The sequence below is a fragment of the Mesoplodon densirostris genome, chromosome 4 (genome assembly GCF_025265405.1).
Source record: "Mesoplodon densirostris isolate mMesDen1 chromosome 4, mMesDen1 primary haplotype, whole genome shotgun sequence".
NCBI lineage: Eukaryota > Metazoa > Chordata > Mammalia > Artiodactyla > Ziphiidae > Mesoplodon > Mesoplodon densirostris.
In genome coordinates this window covers 155,497,000-155,517,281 of record NC_082664.1, presented here as the reverse complement: position 1 = coordinate 155,517,281, position 20,282 = coordinate 155,497,000, and the positions used below count along the sequence as shown (strand labels likewise).

Sequence of the window (20,282 nt, the reverse complement as noted above, 5' to 3'; positions counted from 1 at the left end):
GAAAGTGAACTCAAAGTAATTTTACCGTGACCTAAGAATGTTGTCTTTTCCCACATTAACACATCATTTGGAATATTCAGCAACAGAAGCTTTCACTTGGAGTCATCTCATTTTCTGAGTTTTATATTTTAAATACTAGGAATTTTCTCCCACATGTTTAGTGCATGAAAGATGAAATGATTAAACACATTTTCTGAGATTATGCTCTGTTGGGTACTGTATCAGGATACAGTGATCAAGAAAGTAGATACTTTCCCGCCCTCCCAGTACTGGAGAGATGGCTGCCTCGCTGCGTGTAAAGGGTTTGCAACTCAGGCTTTGTGGAGAGCATGGGGAGTGACATTTCCAGCTGGGCTGGCTGGTTGGTGTCCCAGTGTTCTGAGTGCCTGCGTGGTGGATGTACGCTGAGGGTGCGATGCAGGTCTCCTGTTTCAGGAGTGTCATTCTGCAGAAGGATTGGTGGGACGGGGGAGACCTAGGAGGTTGGGGTAGTCATTCTGTGCAAAGATTATGGTTATTGGAACAGTTTAGTGACAGTAGAGGTGAGGAGGTATAAGCTTATGTGAGAGAAGGGGTTAGAAATTTATTTGCAGGTTTCTGGTTAGAGCAGCTGGGTAGATGATGTACTGTCTTTCCTTGAGATTGAGGGATTGTCAGTTTCTGTTTATTTGTTTTATATGAGAATGGATTTTTTTAAACGGTTGATTTTGAATCCGTAGGTCAAAAATGTTCGCCAGGTATTTGCTTAGATGCACTGAAATTTAACACATGGTGTTAACTGAAATCAGTAAAAGCTGAGAGCAGAAGGCCCAGTGAGGTAGAAGCTCCAGGTGACGCTCTCCTGGTGAAACCAGCTACATGTGGGCAGCAAAGTGCTAGGGCTGGTGGGCTGCTCTTTGTTTTCTCTCTGTTCCTCTTCCTACCAGTTGAGTTGTTTGCTTACACAAGCCAGTTCAGTTTGTCCCCGAGTTTGTTCAGGGCAGTTGTACTCATTAGTACATGAGTTAACTAATATAAACTGATAAAAATAGTATAAAACAGTTATCATAGGAAAACTAATTTGAAAACTTTGGAATGTCTCAATAAAAACAGATCACCAAAACTGCTATTAAATTAGGTAGATGGATATGACAACTATAAAAAATTGGGGAATAATTATTCTAGAAGCATTGCACCATCCAGATTATTTTTTAAGTATCTAAGTTGTAATTTAAGGAAACAAGTGAATGTCTTAGGTGATTCATTAGGATGTGGTTTAGGTGAGAAAGAAATAAAAGAATGTCCAATAGACTAACTCAGTCTAAGAAAAAGGCCCAAGTGATGAGTATATACAAGTTCAGGTGGCTCAGGATTCATGTATCAGTTTCAGAATCGCCTCCCTTACTATACAGTTACTTCCTGTCACATAGGATGAGAGAGCATCCAGGGAGGGTCAGAGAGGAGGAGCAGAAAAGCAGGCACATGAGGAAGAGAGCGCTTGCAGAGGCCGCCTTCTGGTCCATCTAGCATCAGGCAGGCGAGTGGCCGTCTTGGAAGGAACAGTGTCCTTGGAGAGGCTGCATCTGGTCCAGGACCCCCACCCCCACCCCCCGCCCAGTCACTGGGTTTTGTCCTGCTTCTCTTGTCTCCACTCTCCCTCCCTTGCGCTCTGTCTTTGGAGACAGCACGGGCTGGGCATGTTTAGACAGGGCAGGAGGAAGAGGTTGAAGATACAGGAAAAGAGGAGGGAATGGGATCCAGACCACAGATAAATGACCAGCGCTCTTACAATTAACAGGTAGTTTTTTCTCTAAACCTCTGATATAGAAACTGCAGAGAAAAATTCATTTTCATGAAGTTTTTTTAAGTTGTCTTAGGTGCAGGTTATATGTATTTGGGTTCCTTGCCTTGACTTTCGAGGTCTAGTTTTCAAAAGCTATATAAGATTATAGTTGTTATGGAATATTTCCCTTTCACCAAAGTGCTAAGAAATATAGGTCTATTAGGAATACTAAATTCAGGAAAGGAAAGATGCACATTAACGTAGATCTTGAAATAAGTCATATTTTATCACTACTTATAAAGCTGTTAAGTGGCTTTTAATTTTTAAGGAAGATGATTTGCATGTCAGGTAACAAGATTTTAGGGAAGACCCATAGGGCTGTAGATGGGGCTTGAGGAAGATAGGTTGCCCTATTTATTACGGCCATCTGTTGCATCAAATGCAGCTATTTACCGCTTTGGAGCTCTGCAGACCCTGTGGGAATTTCATTGTCCTTCATTTGGAGAAACATTACATATTCAAGATGTTCTTGCTTCGTTTTGGTTTATTGCTTAGTTGATTAATGTAGATCAGAAGTACCTTTTCCCCATAGCAAAGCTTTTCTTTTAATTTAACATACTTGAAAACTACATGTTGGTAGTACTTTAAGAAATTGGTCTGTTACAGGATGAAGAAGTGAAAATATTCTGTCAGTATCAGGTGTACAGTTTTTTTAAATTACTGAATTTGTATATGGTTCCAGAACTTCGAACAATCGTGCCACCTCTAGTTCTGGTTTTGTGGTGCCCTCCTAGGAGTAATAAGCATGTCCCAGTTTTAGCAGCACAGGGTTAAAGCAGCTCCAAGATGTTTCCAGCTCTGACGTTCTGGCATTCTTTAAAATGTTGAGTTCTAAGTTTGCTCAGCACCCCCCACCCGTCTTCCTCTTCAGGTTAAAGAGTATTATGCTCTTTAAACTGAAAAACTGTAGTTATGTGATTATAAATTGGAAAGCACAATAGAACGTGATAGGCAGTCCTTGAAAAAATGCAAGATTCATTAAAAGGGTGAGGTGAATAGAGACTTTTTCCCGTAAAAAGAGTTGAAGAAATGTACTGTCTAGAGTTTATTTTTGAAGAGGGCTTCTGGGTCTCTTGAAAGACACTTTTGTGGTATTGGTTCTGACTTTTGGTACAGGTGTATACTAATGGTATATTTGGCTATCAGCATTTTTTGTTTTCAGATGTAAATGAGAGAAAGTGATTTTTGTGGAGAGTTTCAATAATCTCAGTAATCACATGTTCCAAATGAAAGTAACAAAGCTGTATAGTTCAGAAAAAAAAAAAAAACCTACATATGCTCAGTCCCCTAAGGTAAAAATAAATTATGAAAGATACTGAATGAAGCAGTTCTGCTCTTTGTCCAAAGGGTGATATTATGCATGAAAGGTCAGCGGTGACTGTTTTTTCCTGCTCTGTACTGTAGACACGTTCAGCTTTCCATCAGCAAGGTTTGTGTGTATCTGAGAACAGACATGTGAATAAGAGACGCAGGTGCTCACGCTGGAAGGGCCTTTGCAGCAGGTGAGCAGACTGATGTGAGAAGGACTTGGGGGTGGAAGTGAGGGGGCCTGAGTGAGGCAGGAGAGGTATAGAGGGGCTCTCAGCCCGGCAGACTGCTGGCCAGACCCTGCGCATCTGGCACGTGGGGGGGCCCTCAGTTTCAACCTGGGAAGTAGTTCTTACTGAAAAAATGTTGATAAACAGATGAATGGAGGTCAGAATACATTCTAAACAGGCTGGACTCAGGACCGTTAGCTTTTGAACTATGAAATTGAGTATCTTTGTTAAAATAAGAGTATTTCTTGGCATATGTACTTCTTCCACATTAGGCTGAGTGGTGTGGACGTGCTGCCTTGTGTCCTGTGCAGGCTGTCAGTTTGGCCCTGGCACTTCCTGGTCGTGTCCAGAAAGATGTGTCAATTAGCAAAGCTTGCACTGGTGAAAAAGTATGTGGCTGTTTCAGGAGATGCTCTTCTATTGGAAAAGGAGCAACTCATGATAAGAGCAAGAAGTTATACTTTGAGAGCAGAAAGGCTATATCTCTAAGGATGTGATTCTCTGCTTCACCTTTGCACTCACATTTACCAAAATTTTACAAAACAGCCATTACGACCACGTGCAAAGTAAGAGAAGGATTTTTAAATCTTCTTATTGCTTTACTTGTTTCAAATAATAGTTTATTTAGGATTCCTTATAACCTAGTAAAATAATCTCAAATATTTGTCTTCTCCAGGGCAAGATAATATGTCATAATATGTCATAAACCAATTATAAGTCTTAAAGCTTCCTTTTTCATTTTTTTGTGTGGAATTATCTAGTAAAGATCTAAATTGAAAGCAATTAGTAGAAAAAAATTTTAATGTAATTTTTATGGTATATGTCTCATGTAGATACTTTCCCATTCCTATTTGGCTAAGAAATAAGTTTTTGCATGTTGTGTTTGATTTTTTTTTTTTTTTTTTTTTTTTGCGGTATGCGGGCCTCTCACTGTTGTGGCCTCCCCCGTTGCGGAGCACAGGCTCCGGACGCGCAGGCTCCGGACGCGCAGGCTCAGCGGCCATGGCTCACGGGCCCAGCCGCTCCGCGGCACATGGGATCCTCCCAGACCGGGGCACGAACCCGTATCCCCTGCATCGGCAGGCGGACTCTCAACCACTTGCGCCACCAGGGAGGCCCGTTGTGTTTGATTTTATGCCCTCCCTAGGAGCAGAACCAGATCAAACTATGAAAAAGAGTTACCTTTTCCTCCTACTGTCTTTTTCAATAGAAGCACAGGTATGCATGTATAAAAGGAAATTTAAAAAATTAATATCAGTTTATTGGCAGCATCTGCTTAGGAATACATATTTCCATACTGGGTGCCAGTTTGAAAGCGTAATTAAACAACTACACTGAGATTGGATTGCTCTCTTTTCGTATATCGTCACTGTAGGAAGACTCAGTGGAAAGAATGGACTGTCACAGAGATATTGAGTCTTAAAAAACAAAAGAGCTAGAGTAACAGCTTTCCTGGAGACAGCCGTCTATTGCTCTGTAAATGTTCCCACTCTTCAGGCCTACAGATTCAGTTGAGGAAATAATCTGTGGAAGGTGCTGTGGAAGGTGCATAAGCTGATCTGCCCCATACGAATTATTCTGCTGTGAGACAGGAATATGCATTTTAGATACTGTAGGGTGATGCAGACACCTGTGAGGTAAACAGTACAGCCCAGCCGGCAGTAGGAGAAAAGTATATGATAACTATCATTCCCATTGTGGTGTTTGATTTTCTTACACCTCTTTATCTAGAGTTGGGCATATTGAGTTCATAAAATATTTAAAGTTACAATCCTTAACACACATCCTTACAGTCCCCAAATGCTAGGATTGTGCTTTGATGATTTGATTTAGCTTCTTTGACCATTTTTGTCTTTTTCTAATGAGCATATTTAGTTTCAGATGTCTGAAGGGTAAACTGTCTTTCTAAAAAGTATGGTTAGACATTGAAAGTAACAGATTTTAACTTTTCTAATTGATTCTCAAAGGGGTCACACACTACTTAATTAAGACAACCTTTGAACTTATTAATAATCCATTTTTCATATATAGGTAAAACTGTGTTTACTTATCTAGTTGAATATTTATTTACTGTTTTTTTGTAAAATGATTCCAGTTAGGCTGGAGCTCTTAGAACATATGTCTGTGTGATAGCATGGTGTATCGTCCATCTCCTCTGCTTGTGCTGTGTTCCTTAACTCATTGCTCTTGATCACACACGGTTATTAGGTGTTAGAAGAGACCTTAGCATATGTGGCTGCAAATGCAGAAAGAGTATTTAGACAACGGGATAGTAAAACCATATGTATTTGAGTGTTACTGACAAAATGAAGCTCTTTGGGGGTAAATTGTAACATATCACTGGTGGGATATGTTTTCCTGTTGTGTCCTATATACTAAGAAGAAGCACATGGATACCTTTGAGAAACTAAGGATGATAAGGGAGAGGCACGTGTATGGTCACTGCTGTAAAGAGCAGAGAGGCTGTGGTGCGTGAGGAAGGGAATGAGAAGGGGAATCTAAGATTGCCTTCAGGAAGGAGGGAGGAGCGTTCCAGGCCAGGAGAACAGAATGCAAAGAAAGGTCTGGAAGTGTTCAAGGGTTCAGTGAATACAGAGCGTGGGGGGAAGTCTGTCCAGACTTCCGGACTTCAGAATGTTTTTAGATTCAGAAAAGAGGCTTTGTATTTGGCACCCATATAGTGGAGAGTTGTCTTATGTGAAATGTGTACCTTTTTTTTTTTTTTTTTTTTTTTTATTTATTTATTTTTTCTTTTTTTTGCGGTATGCGGGCCTCTCACTGCTGTGGCCTCTCCCGCTGCGGAGCACAGGCTCCGGACGCGCAGGCCCAGCGGCCATGGCTCACGGGCCCAGCCGCTCCACGGCATATGGGATCCTCCCAGACCGGGGCACGAACCCGCATCCCCTGCATCGGCAGGCGGACTCTCAACCACTGCGCCACCAGGGAGGCCCGAAATGTGTACCTTTTAAGGTCAACTCATAAAGCAAAAATTGTCTATACCCTTGAAAACTCCCCAGGAAGGTGCAGTGTATCATCTCTCCACTCTCTACTTTTTATTCTGACATTGAATCAGATCACTTTTTGTTGTAAAGAAAGATGAAGTATTTGGCTTATATTTAGGCACCATGTTTTTTTCTTTTTTTTTTAAACCGCTTATTTTAAGTGCCAAAATCATAATCTGCACATTGGTAGAAAATGAATATTACCATAAAGGGGAAGAAGGAACGAAGAGCAGCTAAGGAAACTATAGGTACGTCTGAGGCCCCGTCACAGTGGGGCGTGTGCCCGTTAGCGTGGACTGACAGGGTGAGCTGCCTGCACAGGTGCCTGTTACCCAGCTCACTGGACCTACTATCCTTGTGGCCTTGACTGCGTGTCCTCTGAACTCAGTTTCCCAGTCTGCTAGGTGGGCGTGAGACCTAACAGAATTAAGGTTAATTTAGTACCATGTAAAGTACTTAGAATAATCGTTGCACAGCAGAGATCCAGATGCTGATTCTAATCTAGAGACAAATCATCCATGTTTCCACGTTACCTTTTTGTACTAAGAAAAAGAATTTCATGCTGTTTTAGGAGAATGATATCTTTTTTTTTTTTGGCTGCGTTGGGTCTTTGTTGCTCTACACGGGCTTTCTTTAGTTGAGGCAAGCCGGGGCTACTCTTCGTTGTGACGCTTGGGCTTCTGATTACAGTGGCTTCTCTTGTTGCTAAGCACAGGCTCTAGGCTCACAGGCTTCAGCAGTTACAGCACACAGACTCAGTAGTTGTGGCTTGTGGGCTCTAGAGCACAGGGTCAGTAGTTGTGGTGCACGGGCTTAGTTGCTCTGGGACATGTGGAATCTTCCCAGACAAGGGATCGCACCCATGTCCCCTGCATTGGCAGGTGGATTCTTAACCACTGTGCCACCAGGGAAGTCCCAAGAATGATGTCTTTATTTTGACCGTCTTAGAAATTATCAAATTCTCTGTCCTTATCATTTGAAAACCCATTGAAGTGTGCCAGGCATGTGTTTGAAAATATAATAAGGCTCTTAACCTCTAATTGTTTATTATTTGGGTTGTTTCCCCTTTTTGGCTATTATAAATAATGTTGCTATGAATATTTATGTACAGGTTGTGGTGGGGAAATACGTTTTCAATTCTCTTGGGTGTATACCTAGGGATGCAATTGCTGAGTCATAATGGTAACTCTTTGTTTAACATTTTGAAGCTGCTTACCAAAGTGGCTGTGCCCTTTTAAATTCCCACCAGCAATGTATGAAGATTCTCATTTCTGCACATCCTTGTTAGTGCTTATTATTACTTGTCATTTTGATTATAGCCATCCCAGTGAGTGTAGAGTGGTATCTCATGTTTCAATTTGCATTTCCCTAATGATTAATGATGTTAAGCATCTTTTCACCTGCTTATTGGCCATTTGTATATCTTCTCTGGGGAAATGTCAGTTCAGACTCTGCCCATTTTTAACTTATTTGTGTGTTAGTTTTGGGAATTCTTTATTCTAGATATGTGTCCCTTATGAGATATATAATTTGCAAATATTTTCTCCCATTCTCTCTATTACCTTTTCACTTTCTTGATGGTGTGCTTTGAAGCACAGAAGTTTTAAATTTTGATGAAGACCAGTTTATTTTTTCTTTTGTTGTTTCTGCTTTTGATGTCCCAGCTAAGAAGCCATTGCCTAGTCCATGCTCATGAAGCTTCACTCTATTTTCTTCTGAGTTTTATAGTTTTAACTCTTATAGGCAGGTGTTTGCTTCATTTTGAGTTAATTTTTATATAGAGAGTAAGTTTAGGGGTCCAGCTCCATTTTTTTGCATGTGGACAGTCAGTTGTCCCAGAATCATTTGTTGAAAGGAGTATTTTTTCCCCATTGAATGGTCATGGCACTCTTTCGAAACTCAGTTGCCTGTAAATATAAGGGTTTATTTCTGGATTCTTAATTATCTTCCATTGATCTGTATGTCTTTCTTTTGGCCAGCACCACACTGTTTTGATTTTTATAGCTTTATAGTAACTTTTGAAATCAGGAAGTATCAGTCTTCCAACTTTGTTCTTTTTTTTTTTTTTTTAATTTATGTGGTTGCACCGGGTCTTAGTTGCAGCAGGTCAGGCTCCTCAGTTGCAGCTTGTGGGCTTCTTAGCTGCAGCTCACTGGCTCCTTAGTTGCAGCATGCGAACTCTCAGTTTTGGTATGCATGTGGGATCTAGTTCCCTGACCAGGAATTGAACCCAGGCCCCTACATCGGGAGCACGGAGTCTCAACCACTGTGCCACTAGGGAAGTCCCTCCAACTTTGTTCTTTCCGAGATTGTTTTGGCTATTGTGCATCCCTTGCATTTCCATAGGAATTTTAGGATCAGTTCATCAGTTTCTGCAAAAAAGGCAGGTGGGATTTTGATAGGGATTGCATTGATTCTGTGGATTGATTTGGGGAGTATTGGCCATAAGAGTAGTATGTCATCCCATCTGTGAACACCAGGCACTTGTCCATGAGAACTAGTTATGTCTTTTATCAGTGGTTCTCAAACCTTGTGGGCTCAGGACCTCATTACACTTTTAAACATTGAAGGTCTCTAAGAGCTTTTGTTTACATGACTTATTTCTATCTATATTTATATTAAAAATTAAGACTTTGAAATTTTAAAAATGTATTTTTCTTTAAAAATAACAGCCCCCTTGCATGTAATATAAATAACATTGCCTGTGAAAAAACAGCAGTCTTTTCCAAAAACAAAAAGTAATTTAATGAGGAAAGTGGCATCATTTTATATTTTTGTGAATCTCTTTAATGTCTGATTTAATAGAATCTTGGCTGTAATCTCATCTGCTTCTGCATTTGCTCTGTTAGTGATGTGTTATTTTGGTTGAAGTGTAAGAGGGAAAACCTGGCCTTACACAAATATGTGGTTGGGAAGGTGAGTTTTTAATAGTCTTTTCATGTAACCTTGAACTTTGATCTTATACCAGAACTCCACTGAGCTTCTGTGAGGAGAGAATGAGGGTGAAAAAGACATAATATGTCAGCATTCATTTCAACCTCGTGGCCCCACAAAGGGCCTTTGGGACCCCTGATGGAGCCCAGACCACACTTTAAGACCCCCTGTCTCAGAAAACAAGACTGATAGTATAACTTGATGAGAAAATGTGATAACTGAATGACAGTTTTATTACCCATATTGACAGACAGCTGGGTCAGTACCTGCTCTTTCTGCAGGAGAGACTTTTCTCAACCCTAAAGGATTAGGTGGGTGGTTTGTAAACGTGGAATCAGCCAGCCGGTGAGTTTTATTAAGTATGTGTGATATATAAATAATAAGTTATTCCAAAGAATTGAGCCTACAGGAATGAAACAAAGTGGAACATGATCCTTGAGTTTTAATCTTAATTATACATTGTTACTCATCTGGTGTCCTTCCTTCTAGTTTCATTTGTTTCATTTTTAAATACTCAAAAAGCTCTGTGAATTTTAAAAACATAGTTGTAATTATACTGTCCACAGTTTTATATCCTGCTTTTTTTACTTTATGTAATCTTTGTGAATATTTTTTAATACTTGTAATATATTGCTTTATTTTTTGCTTTTCTGTAGTTAGTTTTTATTTCTCCTTTTTTGACTAAAGCTTCCATGAACATTGTTTATAAAATGGTTTACATATTTTTGAATTGTTTCATTAGTACTGATTTTAAATAGAAGTAAGTATGGGAAGTTTTGGATTTATATTTATACTATATCCTAGTTAGAGTTTTCTTTTTGGTTTTTATTATGGAAATTTTAACTACACAAGTAGGGAGGACATTATAGCAATCCTCCACATACTGTACCCATCATCTAGTTTCAGCTACCATTAACTTGCTGCATTCTTGTATTTGTTTCTTCTCTTTCCTTAAACTTACAGAAGAGTTATTAGCATATTTCAAAGCAAATTCCAGATGTGTAATTTCATCTGTAGTCTTTTAGTTTATGTCTTTTAAAAATAAGACATTTAAGAGTAAACAGCCACAACACCTTCATTGCACTCAACAAAATTAATAATCACCTTTTATCATCTAGGCAACGTTCAAATATTCCTGTGAAAAATGTCATTTTAACTTAATTTATTCAAATCTGGATCCAGATACAGTTCTCACATTACATAAGGTTATTTTGGTTAAAGCTTTTGTATTTTGTAGCAATAAAAGTCTCCCTTTTTTTTTTATGTTGTAGATTTGCTGTAGAAATGAGGACATCTGTCTGTAGTATGCCCCACATTTTGGGGTTAGCTAGTGGCTTTGTGTTGGTGTTATTTAACACATAGTGTTCCCAGAATTTCCTTGAAATCGGGAGTTGGATGTAGAGGTTTGATTGAATACAGGTTCTTTTTTTTTGGCAAGAATACTTCATAGATCTGATACTCTTCGTCCCATTAAGAGTGTGATACCTAGTTGTTGCACGTTAGTGATAAGATTGAAAAGTAGCTTCAGTCCCTCTGAGCCAATCATTATAAGTTCCCCATCTGCTCTTCCCCTAGTTTTAGCATACATCAACCATCATTTCATTAGATGTTGCAACATTTTGATTTTCTAATTCTGTTATTCACTATCAGTTTTTAGTTGTGTTTCCTGTATAGTGAACTGTGTGCCCTGATCTTTGGTTTTGCTGAAATAGTCATCCAGGAAAGGCAGGCTGATGCTTGTTTCCTAGAGTAATCTTCAGAAAAAGAAGTTGGTATCATAACAGCCTCCAGAAGTGACGAGTATAGTGGTGGCGTTTGAACTGTTGTGGATTTTTGTATGTTTGTTTCCATTCTTTCTTTGTGCCCCTCACAGTCTGTGTCTTTGGCCATCTGGAGCCCCTCCCTTCCTTTCCTGTTGCTCCTGTGATGTGACCACAGGAGTCTTGGAGCACTTCCTTGCTGTCATGATAAGGTGTCCCAGGTTCATCTCAAATTGAGCAACGTTCTGCAAAAGTGTGGCTGAATGAGGAGGCAAGACTGAGGGGCTGTCACAGGTTGGAGAAGACTAGAGAGAAGTGACAGCTCAGTGCCATGTGGGATCCTAGAGTGGGTTCTGGTATAGAAGGAGGATACTAGTAGAAAAACTAGTGAAAGCCAAAGAAAATCTATACAGTTGACCCTTGAACAACACAGGAGTTAGGGGCGCTGACTCCCATGCAGTCGAAAACCAGCATGTAACTTGGCATGCAGCCCTCCATATCCACAGTTTTCTACTCTGGTATCCTTGGTTCTGCATTTTGGATTCAACCAACCACAGATCCAGATTGTGTAGTCCTCTGGTATGTTTTATTGAAAAAAAGTCTGCATATAAATGGACCCACACACCTCAACCCCCGTGGTTCAAGGGCCAACTGTAGTTTAAAAAGTTACATTTACAATAAATAAAAAAAGATTATGTAGATCTTACCTAGCTTATTTGATTTTATGTTTGTATTTCCTTTTATGCTAAAAATGAATATTTAATATTAATGTAATTCTTATTTACCTTATCTAAATATTACAGTGTGTATATGTGTGTATATAATATGTAAAATAGTTTCAAAATAATACCAACATTTACCCCAAAGAACAAGCCTACTGAGTGCATTTTAAGATTTCTTGGTGAATTTTTAGGATTTTGTGTGCAAATACTGTCTTTTAATACCACTTAGAATAATTCTTCTCTGGATATTTATGCCACCAACTTGATATACAGTTATGTTTATTTGAAATTGATTTATATTTTTTAAAGGATTTCTTTGTCCCAAAAGACCTAAATAAATATTTAATTATGAAACAAACATTTTGGGTATATGTGAAAAGAATTGTTTAGAAACAGAACTAAGAGAACTATACTCTCCCAAGTAGTTAATAAAGTTAATAAAACTTTTTGAGGTGGAGCTTTGACAGATGGAATTAACCAGGTCTGCTAGCAGAGAGACCACTAAGTAGGCAGGTGGGCCCTCTGATTTCATCTCTCTGAGAGAAAATGAAATCAAATCAGGAAAATGACTCCTTTTGTTCAGCTTGTTAAAGCTTTGTGAAAGCTGCCTCTGACCACTATCAGGTTGTCACATTACTAGGTCTTATGCCAGGAAATATTTTGCTTTGACAGTAGATCTATTCCCCCCTTGCCTATTTGTCTTCACAACCTAGAGACCTACCTTTATGCCAAGAAACAATAGTTTGTATAGTTGTAAGTCTTAAAATAGTTTTGGTTTCTTGAACAAGTAATGAAAAAGTTATTTTGTTATTTATTGGAACTGTTGTCAGTCATATTCGTATTCATCATCATACTCATCATACTCTAAGTCTTATTTCAGATTCAGATATTTGATAATAAAGTTAATTTTAATGCAAATTTTAATGCTTTGTATCTCTGTACAGCTTGCTTAATGAGGTGCATATCAGTAACCCCTCTGTTGGCAACTTTTCCAGTTGTTGGACTTTTTTTTTTCTTATTAGTTATCTGTTTTATACATATTAGTGTATATATGTCAATCCTAATCTCCCAATTCATCCCACCTCCACCCCACCACCACTCCCCACTTTCCCCCCTTGGTGCCCATACATTTGTTCTCTACATCTGTGTCTCTACTTCTGCCTTGCACATCGGTTCATCTGTACCATTTTTCTAGATTCCACATATATATGTTAATATACGATATTTGTTTTTCTCTTTCTGACTTAGTTCACTCTGTATGACCGTCTCTAGGTCCATCCACATCTCTACAAATGACCCAGTTTCGTTCCTTTTTATGGCTGAGTAATATTCCATTGTATATATATACCACATCTTTATTCATTCATCTGTCGATGGGCATTTAGATTGCTTCCATGACCTGGCTATTGTAAATAGTGCTGCAGTTAGCATTAGGGTGCATGTGTCTTTTTGAATTATGGGTTTTTTCTGGCAATTTTCCAGTTGTTGGACTTTTCTTTTTTAAAAAAAGATGTGTGTCAGGTCAGTAATAAAGAGATATAGTAGTGTGATGTAAAGATTACTTGTTTATAGATAGGATGCATGGGTCACATCAGGACCACTGTTCTTTTGTATAAGCTACTGCCATGGCTGACTTTTTAACCTTTTATTATACAACATTTCAAACATACAAAAGTAGACAGGGTCGAATCATGAACCCTCATTTTCCTCTTCTGGGAAGAACAGTTGTGAACCCCCATGTCTCTGCCCCACATCATAGTGTTTCCCCTGTAAGTATTTCAATTTGCCGCTCTGAAAGGTGGGCTCACCTTTATTATTATTATTAAACATAACCACAATATCATCACATCTAAGGAAATACAGGAATTCTTTAATACTGTCAAATATCCCATCACTATTGCTTCCCTGATTGTCTTTGGTTTCAGTTTATTTGAATCAGATAAGGCCATATAAACAAAATAAAGCCATAGTTTGGCCAGTATGTGTATCTTGTCTCCTTTTGTGTTGAAGAAGCCAAGGCTACTCATCCAGGAATTGCGAGCTTCGCTGAACCCCTTGGCATTCCTCTGTGCTTGTGTTTGCTGCAAGTTTGTAATAAGATCACGTCCTGGGTTTGTTGTTTGTTTTGCAAGACTACTTCCTATCTGGTAGTGATGCTGTTTCTATTATAAGGTACATAATTTCTGACTGTCTGAAAAAATATAGGTAGTATATATAATAAAGGACTCTTGTAGTTGATTTTTTTTCCCTTTTGGGTATCATATCTTGTTTTCAACCAAACTTTTTTTCCTTTGGTAATCTTAAAAATCAAGTTAATAGTGGTAGCATGCATCTACACCCCATTCTGTGACTGTCAGTCTGGGTACCAATCTATATTTTCTGGATTTTACAATTTAACACATTGCAAATTATTACAGTTTAACATATTTGTCATTCATCCTACATTGTGGAAAACATTGATCTCTGTGAAACTGATTTAATTTGTTTCAAGCATTTCTCCTCTGTTAGTAGTTTACATTTCCAAACGTGTCTTATAGCATTTCAGTGATTTTGTGCTTTTGTGGTTGATGATATTATACATTTGACAAAGGACGAGATCACCTTTGATCATCAGACTATTTCATTATCAAGGGTTTTGAGAATTTATCATAAGCAGGTTATTTAGAATAAGGAGTGCCATAATAGAAACTAAAAACCTACATGGTTACCTGGTGAGACAAGAACAGTTAGCTTTTAAATTTCTTTATCTGGCACTTGGATACTATGTGTTTTCAGAAGCAGCCTGAAAAATCTGGGTTAAATCAACTTCTTTATCTTGTGAAGCAGTGTAGTTTACAGTGAAAAGAGGGAACGCCTGAAGCCACACCTGGATGTCTGAGAATCCTGGTTCTGATACTCATAATAGGAAATCATGAAAACTATTATCCCTTCTGAGCCAGAGTTACTTAATAAGCCATTTGGGAAAATCAAATGAGATACTGTATGTGAAGTTCAGTGTCCAGCTTCTGAGCTGAGTGAATGCTTTGCAGAGGCTGCTTTGCATACTTGTGCCCTGTTTAGACTGTTTTTGGTTTCTTTGGTTCAGAAATTGCAAAGGGATTCCTTTTAAATGAATTATTGTTTATTTCTCCTGACAGCTGTTTTCCTGGAACAGAATGAAATTAATGGGGCTGGTGAAAAACACACACACACACACACACACACTCTCTCTCTCTCTCTCTCTCTCTCTCTCTCTCTCTCTCTCTCTCTCTCTCTCTCTCTCTCTCGGGATTCATCAATCCCAAATTGGAGTTCTATTAATTTTGTAATTTTCTGTTTTTAAAAAATAACTTTCTGAACATGAGTGGGTTTGGATATGTTAGCATTTAGTTTCTAAGTCTTAGGATATTATCATGGTTACCAAATTAGTGTGAAGAAGAAACTTATTAAAAAACAAATATTATTTCTTGGGTGCGTAAGGTGGAGATTATGGGCAAATTTCTTTAAACTACTTAGACTCCAGAGGGATAAACATATGTCCTGGAAAACTTGAAGATTTTAAAACTGCTTAGTAATATCATTTTAGAATTAATTACACTCTGCACCTCAAGTTACCAATTTACTGTCTGTTTTACAGCATCCTACGGCTAGCATTAAACTTCTCCCAGTGGAGCCACAAAGTAAACAGCTCATGACTTCTGATCAGGACGCTAAGGTCGTGGCTGAACCTCAGGGCCAGCGAGTCCAGGAAGGCAAAGACAGCGCTCATCTGGTGAGTGGGCGTCCAAGGCCAGCATTGGCCTGGTGTACCTCTCTTCTCTTCTGATAACAGATCCTACAGTACACTCAGAACACTAGCATATCTTATGCTGAAATATAGGTGTTATATTCTGAGTAAATTTAGGGGTTGCTTAGTAGAGGAAATTAGAAGTTTCAAAGTGATAAGAGAAAACAAATGTCATTTATAGCTCTGAATACTTAAAGCTTTGGATTTAAAATCACCAAGAAAAATGCAGTGATTTGTAAATAGTTTAATAATATTATAATCACTGTAGTGGTATTTATTTAAAGAGTTAATTAGAATTATGTAAGTTTTTAATTTTGAGTGCATTTGTTTATTGTAAGATTTTATCATGTCAAGCGATATTTAAAGTTTCTAAATGACATTGGGAAAAGTAGGTTTTCTTAATTTTCCCTGTGGAAACTACAGGGAATTTTATTTAATGGTGTTCAGTCAAAATTTCAAAATATTTTAAATTTCAAGGCTCCTACATCATTTTGAATATCTCATTGAATTTCTTTGTCATGTAAAAATTTGCTTTTCTCAGTGGGTTTTGTTTTGCTAAATTACTATGGTTTGAAAATATGTTTCTTTACACTGTTGTGATGGTGTGTTTGGTGTTTTCGATTTTACAGATGAATGGTCCCATATCTCAAACCACTTCTCAGACAAGCTCCATCCCAGCTTTGAGTCAGGTAATTCAGTTCAGAGATTAATCACAGCTGAGGTTTACAGATATTGCCTTACAACAAATATTAATTGTAAAAAAATTAGAAAATGTCAGTGTTCCCCAAAAAGAGAGTGGGGGAAACCAGCAACTGGGTACACTATATGTCAGTACTGTATATCCTTTTCTGGCTTGTTTGTGTGTGTATGTGTATAGTTCTACAGACAACAGTGTGCCATGTGTATTAATTTAATTTCATGTATTCCTCACAGTGTTTTTAATGGTTCACTGATCATCTATTGTATGTATATGATTAACTTTACATTTTAATAGCCTGTGTTCCTTAAAGCACAAAAGTGATCGTAGGCTTTTACTAAGAAAATTGATTTCACATTTTAGCTGTGATTAATGAAAGAATAAGGAAATAGAGATCCACTGGTTTTTAAATCCTGCTTTACACCGTTTGCATTTGCGTATGTCAGGTGCATTTGGAGTCAGGCGCATTTAGCTTGGCAGTCCTCTAAGTGATCTCATAAATCCTACAAAATTTTAAAAGTAAGTCTTTTTTTAGAAGTAAAAGTAAATTTTTAAAAGTAATCTTACTAAATTTATAGTCAACCTCATCTACACCCCCAAAATATAAGCAGCTCATGTAGAAATTAAAGGCGGGGATTGGATTGTTGATCTTTTTTTCCTAAAAAAATAAATTGATTGATTGATTGATTGATTGATTGATTGCTGCATTGGGTCTTCATTGCTGCACGTGGGCTTTCTCCAGTTGTGGCGAGCGGGGGCTACTCTTCGTTGTGGTGAGCGGGCTTCTCACTGCAGTAGCTTCTCTTGTTGTGGAGCACGGAATCAGGCACGTGGGCTTCAGTAGTTGTGGCACGTGGGCTCAGTAGTTGTGGCTCATGGGCTCTAGAGCACAGGCTCAGTAGTTGTGGTTCAGGCTTAGTTGCTCCGCAGCATGTGAGATCTTCCCGGACCAGGGCTCAAACCCGTGTCCCCTGCATTGGCAGGCAGATTCTTAACCACTGCGCCACCAGGGAAGTCCCTGTTGATCTATTTTTAGTAAGGCAGAATTTTAAAAAATGAGGGACCCCCTCCAAACTACTTTGTTTCATTGTTGTTATTCTATTATGTATGTAGGTTTTTTTGCATATTGTACTTTACGTTGATTTTTTAAGTGAATTTTATAATATTTTAAGTACTTCAAAATCCAAATATAAGACTTATACAGAAATCATTGATGGATTAAAATAATTGTTTTCAGATCAAATCTCCCTCTTCCTCTTCGTTGATTTGCGGTCCAATATAATATTCAAACATCTTTAAAACATATTTCAGGGCATAAAACTAGATATTTGGATTCTATGGGTGGGTTTTGGTTTGGTGTTTCTTCGCTTGCTTTTTAAAATTACTTTGTGGAAAACAACTGAGAGAGACCTATGTGGAAAAGAAGTATGACACTTTAGCCAGAATTCAATATTTCATTTTTGTGGCGAAATAATTTGCAACTAGTACAGCCTACACATGCTTTGTCATTTTAAAGAGTCAAGGTACTACAATAGAATATTATATGACTAGTTCTTGGTCCAGTCCTGCAACCCAGTACCCCTGGAGTCTCTTGGGCAGAACACATCTCTGACACCTGATATTGTAAATTGTGCATATACTATTTATCAGTTTTTCAAGGTATTGCACACTTCAGGTTTTCATAGGATCATTAAATACGAGAGCTGGAAGGGACCATAAGAGACCGTCTGGGCTCACAACATGTGTTCTTTAAAACTTTAAAACAAACTTGCATTTTATAGAAAATAAAAGAAATCCATTACAACTTTTATGAAGTTGTAATCAATATATATATATTTCACCTCATGTTTTCCCCCATAGCAGATTTCATCTATATATCCCCTTGTACTTGCCCTGTAGTATTTTCTTTCTTTCTTTTTTTTTTTTTTCCGCGGTACGCGGGCCGCTCACTGCTGTGGCCTCTCCCGTTGCGGAGCACAGGCTCAGGACGCGCAGGCCCAGCAACCATGGCTCACGGGCCCAGCTGCTCCGCGGCATGCTGGATCCTCCCAGATCAGGGCACGAACCCGTGTCCCCTGCATCAGCGGACTCTCAACCACTGCGCCACCAGGGAAGCCCCTGTAGTATTTTCTTTATGTTGATTTGCTGTCACTTCTTTAGCCGTTGGATTTTTGGGTACATTTATTTAACTTGTTTCTTTTTCCTGCTATTATAAATGGCATTGCTTTGAACATTTTTCTAACCAACGTTATCATGGTGCACCTAAGTGTGTGGATGGCATAGTTGGTGTGGTGGCTCTAGGTGCTGATCCTTAGTGGTCTGCAGTTGTATAATTGGAAGGTGAATGTGCTTAGCAGTCTAATTTAGGAACCATTCTCTTTAAGGTTTAGTGTTCCCCCCAAAGTTGGATGCAGTGTAAGTAGGAGGAGAATGGCCATAGTGATCCCGAAATAAATGTCTGGATAATTCAGGAGCAGGTTTGCATTTATCCATTGGTAATATCAATTGTTTATTATACAGCTCCTTGCTCCCTCCCCCCATAAAATACTACCCTTATTGAGTAGTAACTATTTACAAGTTTAGCCAATCAGTGAGTGCCAAAAAGTGATCTTAGCTAGGGGAAACTGAGACCCAGAAAGGCTTAAGTAATTTCCCCAAGATTGCTCAGCTGTCCAGGATTTGATCCTAGGCAACCTGGCTTCAGAGCCAACTCGAGAAGAGAACTTCCTCTTTGGCATCTGTTATTTCCTTTAGAAAGAGAAACAACAAGTAGAAAGTAATAGGAGAGACAAAACCTCGCTCTTGTCAGCCATTTGGGAACTATTTGCATTGGCTCTAAGTGGTTGAAATTAATTTGGGATAGAGCTAGAGGATTTTAGGTGGGGAAAAGCATGACTTATATTTTAAGAAGATTATTTTGACCATTATTTTGACCTTATTATATTAATAGAATGTATTGTAGTGAGCCAAGTATAGAAGCAAAGAAATCAAATTAAAAAGCTGTTAAATAAGGTGAGAAGTGATGGTGGCTTAGACTAAGAATGAATGGATTTCAGAGTTACTCTGGAGGTGGATTCAATGGCACCATTTATGGATTGGATTTAGGGGTTAGGGTGAGGGAAAAGTAAATCAAGGATAGTTGAGCAACTTAATGGATGGTGGTTTCATTTATTTTGAGATGGAAGAAACTGGAGAAGGAAAGGTTTGTGGAGGGAAAATCCACCTGGTATAAATTTAAGTGAGCAGTGAAGTGGGTCATCAGTGCCAGCTGGACCTGGTTAGAGAGGTTAGGGCCTGAGATGTAAATCTGGAATAAACAAATAGATTTTTTATTGTTTTTATTATACAGAAAAGAATATTAAAGCTACTATTGTTTATGTGGATTAGGTAACTGAGTTACCTAAAATTAAAAATTACAATTAAAAAGTAACTGAGCTGCCATTTAGAATAAAATCAACTCTAATACTTTTTTTTTCCTTCTGTAATTTTTTTACCCATCTTAGAAGTTTTATGTCCTTCAAGGGCATTCTCGGTTATAACTGTTAGCTTCACTGATTCATCTTTTTTTCATAGTCACCTGTATTACTTCCTTATATGTATAGTTGGTTAAAATTTATTTAATAAATTATGTTCTGTGTTATTTTTAAATGTTACAAATGTGTATACTTTGTCATGGGAGTTTTAAGACCCATTCGGGCAGGAACTATGTAATGTAGCTCATTGATAGTTATCTGCAAGTCATACTTTATTTAAATTGAAAAGAAATTTTGTTAACATCAACATGGCATAATTGATAATTTAGTCACTCATCCTAAAAACTTATCTTTGTGTATATCATACGTATATCTTTGTGGTACCATGGGGATTACATATAACATCCAGAAGTTATAAGTATCTCATTTAAATTGCCTACTTAATAACCTCAGTAGCATGCAGAAACTCTTCTCTTATAAAGTTCTAACCCCCCACCCCCATTTCTGGTGTCACAAATTATATCTTATTATTATGTGCCCAATACCATAGATTTATGCTTGTTTTTAT

The 20,282-nt window shown here is 38.2% G+C and overlaps 1 protein-coding gene across 2 annotated transcripts in view; it reads left to right on the top strand.

Annotated features, from left to right (window-relative positions):
- LARP4B (La ribonucleoprotein 4B) overlaps window positions 1-20,282 on the top strand; it is an 85,496-nt gene that overhangs the window by 11,977 nt on the left and 53,237 nt on the right. For both annotated transcript variants that reach the window (XM_060097547.1, XM_060097545.1), the window contains exons 2-3: window positions 15,395-15,529; window positions 16,174-16,233. In XM_060097547.1, the coding sequence (XP_059953530.1) occupies window positions 15,449-15,529; window positions 16,174-16,233 (141 nt within the window). In that variant the 5' untranslated portion in view covers window positions 15,395-15,448. The remainder of the gene's footprint in view (window positions 1-15,394; window positions 15,530-16,173; window positions 16,234-20,282) is intronic.